Below are 12,098 nucleotides of genomic sequence, written 5' to 3'. Positions count from 1 at the left end.
TCTTCTAAAGGCAGAAGACCTCTTGAGGTCTTTCATAGGCAGAAGACCTCTTGCGGTCTTCCATAGGCAGAAGACCTCCTGAGGTATTCTATAGGTAGGAGTTATTCTATAAGCGGAAAACCTCTTGAGGTCTACAATAGGCAGGATACCTCTTGAGGTCTTCCACAGGCAGAAGACCCCTTGGAGTTATTCTATAAGCGGAAAACCTCTTGGGGACTTCTATAGACAGAAGACCTCTTGAGGTCTTCCATTGGCAGAAGATCTCCTGATGTCTTCTATAGACAGAAGACCTCTTGAGGTCTTCTATAGGCAGGATTTATTCTATAAGCGGAAACCCTCTTGAGGTCTTCTATAGGCAGAAGACCTCTTGAGGTCTTCTATACACAGAAGACCTCTTGAGGTCCTCTATAGGCTGGATTTATTCTATAAGCGGAAAACCTCTTGAGGTCTTCTAAAGGCAGAAGACCTCTTGAGGTCTTTCATAGGCAGAAGACCTCTTGCGGTCTTCCATAGGCAGAAGACCTCCTGAGGTCTTTTATAGACAGAATACCTCTTGAGGTATTCTATAGGTAGGAGTTATTCTATAAGCGGAAAACCTCTTGAGGTCTACTATAGGCAGGATACCTCTTGAGGTCTTCCACAGGCAGAAGACCCCTTGGAGTTATTCTATAAGCTGAAAACCTCTTGGGGTCTTCTATAGACAGAAGACCTCTTGAGGTCTTCCATTGGCAGAAGATCTCCTGATGTCTTCTATAGACAGAAGACCTCTTGAGGTCTTCTATAGGCAGGATTTAATCTATAAGCGGAAACCCTCTTGAGGTCTTCCATTGGCAGAAGACCTCCTGAAGTCTTCTATACACAGAAGACCTCTTGAGGTCTTCTATAGGCAGGATTTATTCTATAAGCGGAAAACCTCTTGAGGTCTTCTATAGACAGAAGATCTCTTGAGGTCTTCTATTGACAGAAAACCTCTTGAGGTCTTCTATAGACAGAAGACCTCTTGAGTTCTTCTATAGGCAGGATTAATTCTATAAGCGGAAACCCTCTTGAGGTCTTCTATAGGCAAAAGACCTCTTGAGGTCTTCTAAAGGCAGAAAACCTCTTGAAGTCTTCTAAAGGTAGAAGACCTCTTGAAGTCTTTTATAGGCAGACGACATCTTGCGTTCTTTTATAGACAGAATTACTCTTTAGTTCTTCTATAGACAGAGGATATTACATAGGGCCTTTTGTAGACAGCAGAAAAAAACTCCCATGAAAACAAAAAGAAGAGACTGCAAAAAAGCTCCTATGAAAACAGAGAGAAGTCCCCTAGAAGTCTCTATAGACATAATATTTAGACAGGAGACTACAGGAAACTGCTTAGGCCTTCGTAGACGGAAGAAAAAAATTTCGTGACGGGACTCAATTTTTATCTCCTTTAAAGATCATCTATGAAAGAGACTTGTTGAGGTTTTCTATAGACAGAAGAATAGTTGTTCCCTTCTATATGCATATAGCTAACCTCTCGAGGTCTTCTATAAACAGAATATCTTTTGAAGTCTCGTAACGGGACTCAATTTTTATCTCCTTTTAAGATCAGCTGTAAAAAAGACTTGTTGAGGTCTTCTATAGCCAGAAGAATTGTTGTTCCCTTCATGCATATAGACGACCTCTTGAGGTCTTCTATAAACAGAATATCTTTTGAAGTCTCTTTTAAATTAATTTTTGTAAAATTTTTGAGATTCTAAAATATCATTATGGTACACTGATAAAGTATTGCCACAAAATACGTTATTCAAACCGTTAAAACAGTATCGGTTGTAAACCCCTTTCAAATTTATTTTAGTTTTATTAACAAAAAACATAATAGTTTACGCCTAAAGCCTGCATAAATTGTATACATTTGCGTGATTTAAGGCAATATGAAAAAGCCAAAACAACTTTATCCACCCCACCCGACTAAGGGGTGTAAATTTGTATGCAAAAGAAAAAACCAGTCGTCGGTTGCATTTATATTGATTTTAATTTCATGTCGACGACGACAGTGATGTTCCGTTTTATTTTTGCCGGTAAACAATTCAAGGAGTTCTTTTTATTCTGTTTCCGACTGGTCTTCCCAACAACAACAATTAGGAGTGCATTTTGTGTAAAAACACAAACAATAACTCAAGACAATAACAGGAGTGGTCGGAAGTTGTAATAAAAAGAGGCCACATGATGAGGGCAAATAGTATGGAATAGCACTACCACCCTCATTCTAGTTTTAAATATGTACTAACTAAAATCACTAAGACAAAACACCCTTAGTTAAGGGTTAAACTACATACAAGTTGTGTATATGATTATCAACATGCAAGACTACATAAAAAAAATTCTAAGGCATAAGCTTTTTGAAGGAGTATTTTTTTTTCTTCGTTTTATTCTCTTTGACATGTTCAACAAGCCTCAACAAAGTTATATCTACTTTTAATGAAAAGTCATTTTTCTTTCAATTAAAAGTGACAGCATAATTTAATTACACCTTAAAGTCGGACATTACTTCTTCTGAGTGAAATTTTTGTTTTTTTTTTATTCATTAGAAATTGCACAGAAATTACTTGGCACCACCATCACACTCGTTATGGAAGCGTCAGACAGAGTATTGAAAAGTATTTTACCTTCTCATTATTATGCCATGGACATGGTCATGTTTGGATAAATTTCACTAGTTTCGTTTTACAACATGACATCGCACCAAGCGGTGCGGCGCATCGTTCGCTCGGTCGGTCACTCAGTGCTAAGTGATACAATGTTTTTTGTTTTCAATATTTATTTACGTTTTTGTTGTTGTTGAAATTGTTTACTACTTTATTGTAAGGTATTTTACACAGGTTTATTAGTAATTGAAACATTTTTAGAATTTTGATGGGGTTTCTTTGAAATTTTAAAAATTTGGTATTTGTTTATTTTGGTTTACCTAAGGAGTGTCAATACAGTTTTATTGATAAGTTATGATGTTTTATTGCGAGTAATAAAATTGTTCGGAATTCAAAGAATTTAAATTTTTATTTTTTCATATCAGTGTATTTTCAATTATGAATGAATGTAAGAGATTTACATTGTTTTTTGACCTAAAACATGCAATGTGATGTAGTGCAGGTGTGTTCTATTTACTGAGTAGCCAAAATACCGCATTAAAGAACAATGAAAGAAAAAAATATCAAAATTAAAATATTTAATATTAATTTTCTTGTTTAGAGTTAAGCTTGATGATCGGAAATTATTTGCAAGTGAAAAAGGAAAGCCAAGGACTCGAACCCACATAGTCACCAAATTACGTTACCTGGTTTCATTGGTGGCATTTGAAAAACGATAAGTTCTAGGACAGAGAAGCCATTACATAGTCGATACGTCCGAAGATTTGCTTTACAACCAATGAAACCAGGTAACGTAATTTGGTGACTATGTGGGTTCGAGTCCTTGGCTTTCCGTTTTCACTTGCAAATAATTTCCGATCATCAAGCTTAACTCTAAACGAGAAAATTAAGAAAAAATCATTAAAAATGATCTTCGCCCTTACAGGCAAAATTTCAAAAAATTAAAATATATAAAATTGTTTCAATATGCCATGCTGGATTAAAACACTTCCCATCCCGAACACCTACGCTATGCAAAACTAATACTCAAACACTCTTAAAACATATAAACCCGGTTGAAGAGAATTGTTAACTTATTTCATATTGCAAGTCGCAACAGTAGATCTTTTGTGGATGAAAATTTCAAATTTTTACGGCTTTATTATGTTTTCACGATTTTACTTGAAAACCGCAAGCCCTATCAAAAAGAGATTGGAGAAAATCTTGTAGCAATGAAAATTCTCTACCAGAATTACCTTAATGGTGTTTCCATTTTTGAGATACTTACTTATTTAGCTGGCCCATTACAGAACATTTGTTCCATAGACCGAACTAAGAAAAGATCTCCATTTCTCTCTGTTTTTCGCTTCGCTTTCAGGAATACCGTGCCTTTTCATTTCTTAATCCACTTGTATGCTCCATCGAAGCTTAGGCCTGCCGATTCTGCGTGCACCGCCATGTGGCATGTATTCATACGCCTTTTTAGCGGGTTCATCATCGCTCATTCTTATGATATGGCCTAGCCAACGCAATCGTTGCATCTCGATACGTTTAACTATATTCATGTCTTTGTGTAGCTGATATAGCTCGTGGTTCATACTACGTCGATATTCACTGTCAACGCAAATCGGCCCGTAGATCTTTCGAAGAATTTACCTCTCAAACACACCAAGCACTACCTTATCTGCCTGCGCAAGTACCCATGCTTCGGAGCCATACATTAGCACGGGTAATATCAGCGTTTTGTATAGTGTTATTTTTGTTTGACGAGAAGTGGCTTTGTTTTTAAATTGCTTACTTAAACCTCTGTTAATCTGTTGGCCAATACAATTGTTCTTCTTATTTCACAGCTGATGTGTTTGTTGTATTTATGGCAGTGCCGAGGTAGACGAAGTCTATAACTACCTCAAAATTATAGGTACCAACTTCCCAGTTGGTCCGAGCTCTATGGACGCTTTGCGCGTCGACACCATCAAATTGGTCTTTTCGCCGTTTACCGCCAGACCCACTTTCGCAGATTCTGCTTCGACCTTCCTAAAGGTATCAGTTACTTCCTTTACTGATCGTCCCATAATGTCTATGTCATCAGCAGAAGCAAGTAATATGTGGCTATTGGTGTAAATTGTGTCATTTCTTTTGACATTTGCATCTCGTATTACCTTTTCCAGCAAACTGTTGAATAGGTCACACGAAAGCCTGTCTCCTTGTCTGAAACCTCTTTTGGTACTGAACTGTTCGGAGAGGTTATTTCCAATTTTAACTGAGGATCTAGTATCAGTTAAAGTCATCTTACAAAGCCGGATGAGCTTTGCGGGGATACCAAATTCAGACATTGCATGGAATACCTTTGATAGGAGGGGACTGTCGAATGCTGTTTTATAATCGACAAAAAGGTGATATGTGTCGAGCGCAAACATAGCTGATGTTGAAGAATTTAGCTTTTATTCGAATTGCAGCAAGTCTTTCATTCACTGGGGTGAAGCTGGATACCAGATGTTTTAGTCTACGACTAACTACAAATCCGCAACCAAACTCATGCTTTACGTCATGACAGCTATAATACAGTTTGTCACCTGTAGGAGTTGTTGTGACGCCTTTCCCAATCCATCGTATTTCCTGTATGGCAGCAATATCGGCCTTGTACTTTTCAAGTACGTCAGCCAATGCGAAGACTGCACCTTCTCTATAAATAGTGCGAACATTCCAGGTGCAGATTCGCAGATCATGGTCCTTAAAACGTTTGCGGGGTTCGTCAACTTTAGAGCGATTTCTTCTTGTTTTAGGGGTTTTCTCATCTATAAACATTCGCAAAAACTTCCCTGGTGTAAGCGGTTTTCATTTAAAGTTAGTTAAGGTACACTGTGCATAACATTGTAATATAAGGAGGCGATACAGTTAATCCATTGTCCCAATTAGAACTTCTATATCTTAATAACGGTAAAAACTACGAAGACATCATAAAAGACAATCTTGTAGAGAATTTTCATAGCTACGACATCTTTAGTCCTATTTCGATAGGCAATAAGTTGTGAAACCCTAAAAACCCTTAAAAATGTCAACTTGAATCGCGATTTATTTAAACAGCGCTTCGGCTATTTTTTTTTTGTTTTTGATCCTCCTATGGGTGCTATATGAAGAAATGGATACCGCCAGATTTCTGCTGTAAAGTTTTAAGACTAAATGCCAAATTTCAGCCATTTCGGTTAGATATTGGGGCCACAACATTAAAAATATCAAAAATCGGGAGGTACCCTTCTATTGGGCCATATCTCTTCTGCAATGTTTTATACCACCATCGAAGACTAAATACTAAATGTCATCCATTTCGGTTTGATAATGACGCTGAAACCTTCAAAATACCGAGAATTGGGAGGACCGCCCTATGATGGCTATATGAAGATGGGAACCCATGGGAACCCATACCGACATATTTCTGTTGGGAAGTTTTATACCCCAAACGAAGACTAAATACCAAAGTTCAGGTGGAATGTTTCATACCCCTATCAGAGACTTAATACCAAATATCAGCCATTTCGGTGGTGAATTGAGGCCACAACCTTCACAATACCGAAAATCGAGTGGTACCATTTCGGTGATAATGAAGCTAAAACTTTCAAAAAACCGAAAATCGGGAGGTACCGTTCTGTGGGGGCTATATGAAGATGTTAAGCTACACCGACAAACTAAGTACCAAATTTCAGCCATTTCGGTGGGATAATGAGGCTAAAACTTTCAAAATAGCGAAAGTCGGGTGGTACCGTCCTCCGGGGGCTATAAGAAAGCCTGGATATACAGAAAAATTGTAGATGGAATGTTTCATACCTCTATCATAGACTTTATACTAAACATCAGCCATTTCGGTGGAAAATGGGGGCCAAAACTTTAAAATACCGAAAATCGGGAGGTACCGTTCTATGGTGGCTGTATGAAAGCGTGGATCTATACCGAAAATTTTCAGGTGGAAAGTTTTGTACCCCTAACGAAGACTAATTACCAAATTTCAGCCATTTCTGTGTTATGATGACGCTAAAACCTTCACAATACCGAAAATCGGGAGATACCTTTCTATGGGGGTTACATCAAAAAGTGAACCGATACCGATAAATTTCTGGTAGACATTTTGTTTATTTCCATACAAGACTAAATACCAAATTTAAGAAATTTCGTTGTGATAATGAGGCTAAAACCTTTAAAATACCGAAAATAGCGGGATACCGTCCTATGAGGGCTATAACAAATTGTGGACTTATATAGATATTTTGTTGGTATAAATTTTTCTTAGCCTCTGGAAAAACAAAATACCATATTAAATCCGATTCTGTGGTCAAATGGGAGTAATACATTCATAATATCATAAAAGGACGCGCACTATACATGGTGCGTTATAAGGGGGCTTATACCAAAACGTGGAACTATAAAAAATACCAAATTAAAAAAAAAAAAAAACGGTGGTCAAATGGGACAAATGTCTTAAAACGTCGACACGTCACTTTGTATGGGGGCTATACCAAAACGTGGACCTATATAGTAAATTTTAAATACCAAAAGTTCTATGCACTTCCAATAGATTTTACAAAATCTCATCCACCTATCTCAATCCGTTCGGACGTTAGAATTATTTCCACAGACGGCCGAAAGTATATCTGGGAGCTATATCCAATTCTGAGCCGATTTCGATGTAGCTTGGCATTTAGACCGAATTCGGTCACACCTTCCAAATTTCATCAAAATCGGACGTATATAGCGGGTTTGGTGCAGCAAATACGTCAAATGAGAGCTATGTCCACATCTGAACCGATTTTCACCAAAAGCAATAGCGTTCTTCCTATGGCTAAAAAAATTATATTACCCAATTTTCAGCTGGATCGGACAAAAACTGCGACCTGTACGTTGCGAACAAAAATACATGGACAGACGGACGGACGGACATGCATAAATTGACTCAGAAAGTGATTATATGAATATCCCCAAAAAGAACTATGGGTCTATTACGTTTCCTTTCGTATGTTACATACAAATGCACAAAGGCATGATACCCCTTACCAGTGCACAGTGGATCCACCCATTGGCCAAAAATAAAAAAATTAATGTCAAAATTTTGTTACAACATCTGGCAACACTGACAGCTATTACATGGACCTTTTTAAAAATATATTAGTTTTTGTTTCATTCGAACGCGATCTTCTTAAAAATTGCTTCAAAAGTTGGAACATTTGACTAATATTTTTTTATTGTGAGTACAACCTATATTTATAGTGCAAGTAAATGTATTCAAAATATCGCGAAACTACTACGTATAGCAAAATATTATAGCGGATTTTGAAGGATGAGGTAATAGCTTAATTTTCATTAAAAAATAGTGTTTTAGCGTGTTGTGAAATTCTAGTTAGCTGCATATTTTCTTAGTGAATTTTGCAATGCCAATTCGATCATATATTTAAATTTGACCTAAGGTTTTAGTCATGATGCCCCCAGTGCCCACCTCGGGAATAATTTTCCAAAGTAGGTCATGGGTTTAAGATTATTCAGAATTAAAATCAGCTGCCATCTAGTGCCAGACTATAAATGGTGGGTCGCTGACTAAAGCTGCCCTAGAATAGGTTTCTATGGATATATTAGCGTATAACTCTGTTATCTGACCACGTACATTAACATAATTGGCATCAGTGGCAAGATGAAGAAATCTTCTTCCGCATTTCCCTTGCGTTGGATGTACGTGCCTTCCAGGAAGAACGCTATAAGGTCTATATTAAAAATGTTACCAATTTTCAGACAAAAATGTTGATTTTTTTAATCCGCTAAATTGGTTGGATTTTATGTTGTTTTGGAGATTGTTTTGTTTCCCCAACCCTATTTCTGCATCATAAGCTAATCGGGCCCTTTTTCATGTCATTTTGTATTAACAGTATAAAACAATTCTTACCGTATACCCCCTCCAGAGGGTAAAGGGGGGAGAATGTTACGCTCGTGGTTTCTTAAAACACTCTTCGCATCAGCACAAAGCTGTAACCGGCGCATTGGCTTGATTTTTACACTCTAACTATTTTTGGCCACCTTCTTCATACAAGTGGATCCACTGTGCAGTGATCCACTGTGTAGGGTATAAAAAACAATGATGATTTTTATACCCTACACCACTATGTGGTAAGGGGTATTATGTGTTAGTGCATTTGTATGTAACATACAAAAGGAAGCGAGATAGACCCATAGTTCCTTCTAGGGATATACATAGAATCACTTTCTGAGTCGATTTATGCATGTCCGTCCGTCCGTCCGTTCGCAACATACAGGTCGCATTTGTTGACCGATTTCGCTGAAAATTGGGGAATACCATTTTTTTAGCCGTCGGAAGATCAAGTTCGAAGATGGGCTATATCGGTCCAAGTTTTGGTATAGCCCCCATATATATTTTCGGCCGATTTCACGTATTTTCTGTAACACACACGCTATATATGTCCGATTTCGATGAAATTTGGAATGTGTGACTGAATTTGGTCTAAAAATAAATGTGCCAAATTATATCGAAATCGGTTCAGATTTGGATATAGCTCCCATATATATGTTCGCCCGATTTCACGTATGCGATGTACCAATCACGCTATATACGTCCGATTTTAATGAAATTTGGAATGTTTGACTGAATTTGGTATAGAAATAAGTGTGCCAAATTATATAGAAATCGGTTCAGATTTGGATATAGCTCCCATATATATTTTCGGCCGATTTCACGTATTTTCTGTACCAAACACGCTATATATTTCCGATTTCGATGAAATTTGGAATGTGTGACTGAATTCAGTCTAGAAATAAATGTGCCAAATTATATCGAAATCGATTCAGATTTGGATATAGCACCCATATATATTTTCGGCCGATTTCGCGTATTTGCTGCTCCAAACACGCTATATAAGTCGGATTTCAATGATATTTGGAATGTGTGACTGAATTCGGTCTGGAAATAAATGTGCCAAATTATATCAAAATCGGTTTAGATCTGGATATAGCTCCGATTTATATTTTACATATTCACAGTGGTGTAGGGTATCATATAGTCGGCCCCGCCCGACTTTGATCCTTTCCTTACTGGTTTACTATATTCTTTTGATGATGGCATAATCGCATAAGCGGTTTCCACATGATATATGTATGTAACTGGTGAGAAATTCACGATTCCCGGGAACGGGAACAAAATGTATTTTTAAATTATATTTTTTTCTATAAATAGCCACTTGGAGAAACCCGGTTTTCGAGATTCTAAGAGCCATATCTCTGGATCCAGAGAAGTTATCACAACATATATCACCATTTTGGAAAGGTTAAAGTGCGAGCTATAATCTGACATACATTAAGCGGGCTCCCATAATGGACCCATTTTCGACTTTTTGAGAGTTTTATGGAAAAATCCGGGTCCAAAAATCAGTTTTTGGGCTATATCACCTGACCACCTGAAAATAACCCCATCATATGACCACTTGCTGGATAGGTATTTTCATAAGCTTTCCAATGATACCCATTTTGCAGCAATCGGTTCAGTACAGCCGGGTCCAACCCGGGTTTTGTACCCGGACTTTCGGGTCCAATAACCGGGTAACCGGGTCCGTCCCCCAAGAAAATTATACATTTCCGTGATCAGCGTAACAATATCTACCTCTGGAAAAAATTTCAAAAAAATCGGAGAGTTTTTACTAAACTAGAGTTGTTCCTTTTAGGCATTAATAGACAAAAGTTCATTCATTCTCACTGCAGGAAATCATTTTTGAGAAAAAATGTCAAAAATTCATAACCCTAATATACATACGATTGACAAAAGCTGTGTGTTCTCCTAGTTAAAGTATACCTCCGCTTTCATTTATTATACCTGTAACTGCGTATGGCCTACTAAAGTCCATCCATAAATACATATGTATGTGTCCTATGTATGTTTATCACTTAAATAAATTTTATTTAAAGTTTTCATCACTTACCCGTTTTGTGAATTTTTGACGTATCCATTTTAGTGATTCACTGCGTCCCAGGAACATGTTGAATCGCTGGCAGATGAACGTTAATATGAATAAAAGTTGCTGCCATGCAACAGCTCCACAATTTCTGAGAGAAGAAAAACCAAACATTGATTAAAGGCGGCGTTGGCAACGATGACAACAACAACAACGGACAAAACAACAAACAACACTAAAAAAGGCAACAAGGAACAATTGATGATAACGATGATGATATTCAACAATCACAACAACAGCAGCAGCAACAGTAACAACAGGTAATGATGACGATGGCGACAGACGAGGTGACAAACTAAACTGCTGTATCATAATAAAGAATCAAAAGAGAGTGACACTGTGATGAGATAGATAGATGCAAGCAATAATACGGACGGCAAATGACAGGCAACACTAATAAAAAAAATGGCACGGCATAAAAATATGACACACTCTGTCTCCCACACAACGCTCTACAAAGGCGGCACGCACTTGACACTACAGCTTTTGGGAGACACAACCACACACTAAAACACTTTATGGCACTACTAAAATTTCCCTTTGACAGATTTTTTTATCTTTTGAAAATAATTTTTTTTTATGGGAAATATTTTTTATGGAAAGCTACTTTTTTATATTTCTTTGCAGGATTTCTTTGGTGCTTTTCTTATTGGGAGAAATTACAAAAAATTCAAAATTCACACACACGACGGAAACAAGCGACGCCAGACAATAGGCGAAATACTTTCGTTTCGATGCACTTCTAACGATTGCACGGATGTTAATGAGTAACGCAGCTATTCGTCGCATTGACAACCGAAAACAGCGGTTAACAATAGCTCAAAGCTTGGGAGACAAAGACGTGTAGGACGATAGCGACGGCGGCAACGAAAGACGTTGACAGCGTTGAAAACTTTCGTATAGGTTTATGTTGCGCTGTTGTTTTTATTTTTCTTCTTGTCAATTTCGGAATGTTGTGACTGTCGCTGAGGAATTAAAATGAATGGTGGTACAAGGTAATGCCAATACCGCTGATTCTGCCGCTGCCGTAAATTTTACCACCACCACCGTTACCCCATGGAACATAAAACACCCAACCGCCGTTGTTTATGCTCTGGCAGCAGTGATATGGAATTTCATTTGGTTTAAACAAAATTTTTTGATTTTGTTTTCTTTCTTTCAATATTTGAGTGAATTTTCTTTTTTGTTTTGTATTTTCTTTGCGTTTTTTGACGGGTATTTAGAGGTGTTTTTGTAGTTGTTTTTGCTTTTCTTTGCTGGCGCACACAACATGTAAATAAATAATGCAAAAAAACGACATGTAATGACAATAACAACTAGGTAGTAATATTATCGTAGTAGACAACAACATTAGTTCTTCATTGATTCACACAGTGTTACGATCTCAAAAAATGTAGGGGGTATTTTCGGTGGTCAATGATCACAGCAAAAAATCGGTTACGTTAATCATTATGTAACCCATTACAACGTAATGTAAACAAACTAATTTCTGTATTACCAGTAAGCT

General features: G+C 37.4%; 1 protein-coding gene across 5 annotated transcripts in view; it reads right to left on the bottom strand.

Moving 5' to 3' along the window:
- The window catches only part of Pura (Puratrophin-1-like), a 326,190-nt gene that overhangs the window by 298,186 nt on the left and 15,906 nt on the right, over positions 1-12,098 (bottom strand). The window contains exons 1-2 of one of the 5 annotated variants that reach the window (XM_073984426.1): positions 11,277-11,626; positions 10,559-10,682 (exon numbers count right to left, since the gene is read on the bottom strand). In XM_073984426.1, coding sequence (XP_073840527.1) covers positions 10,559-10,682; positions 11,277-11,380 — 228 coding nt within the window. In that variant the 5' untranslated portion in view covers positions 11,381-11,626. Of the gene's footprint in view, positions 1-10,558; positions 10,683-11,023; positions 11,627-12,098 lie in introns of those variants that run through there. The other 4 variants (XM_073984429.1, XM_073984430.1, XM_073984424.1 and 1 more) reach the window with 4 other exon arrangements.

The sequence above is a fragment of the Musca autumnalis genome, unplaced genomic scaffold (assembly GCF_047663935.1).
Source record: "Musca autumnalis isolate F117 unplaced genomic scaffold, ASM4766393v1 scaffold_4, whole genome shotgun sequence".
Lineage (NCBI taxonomy): Eukaryota > Metazoa > Arthropoda > Insecta > Diptera > Muscidae > Musca > Musca autumnalis.
This window is presented reverse-complemented; position numbering and strand designations above follow the sequence as displayed.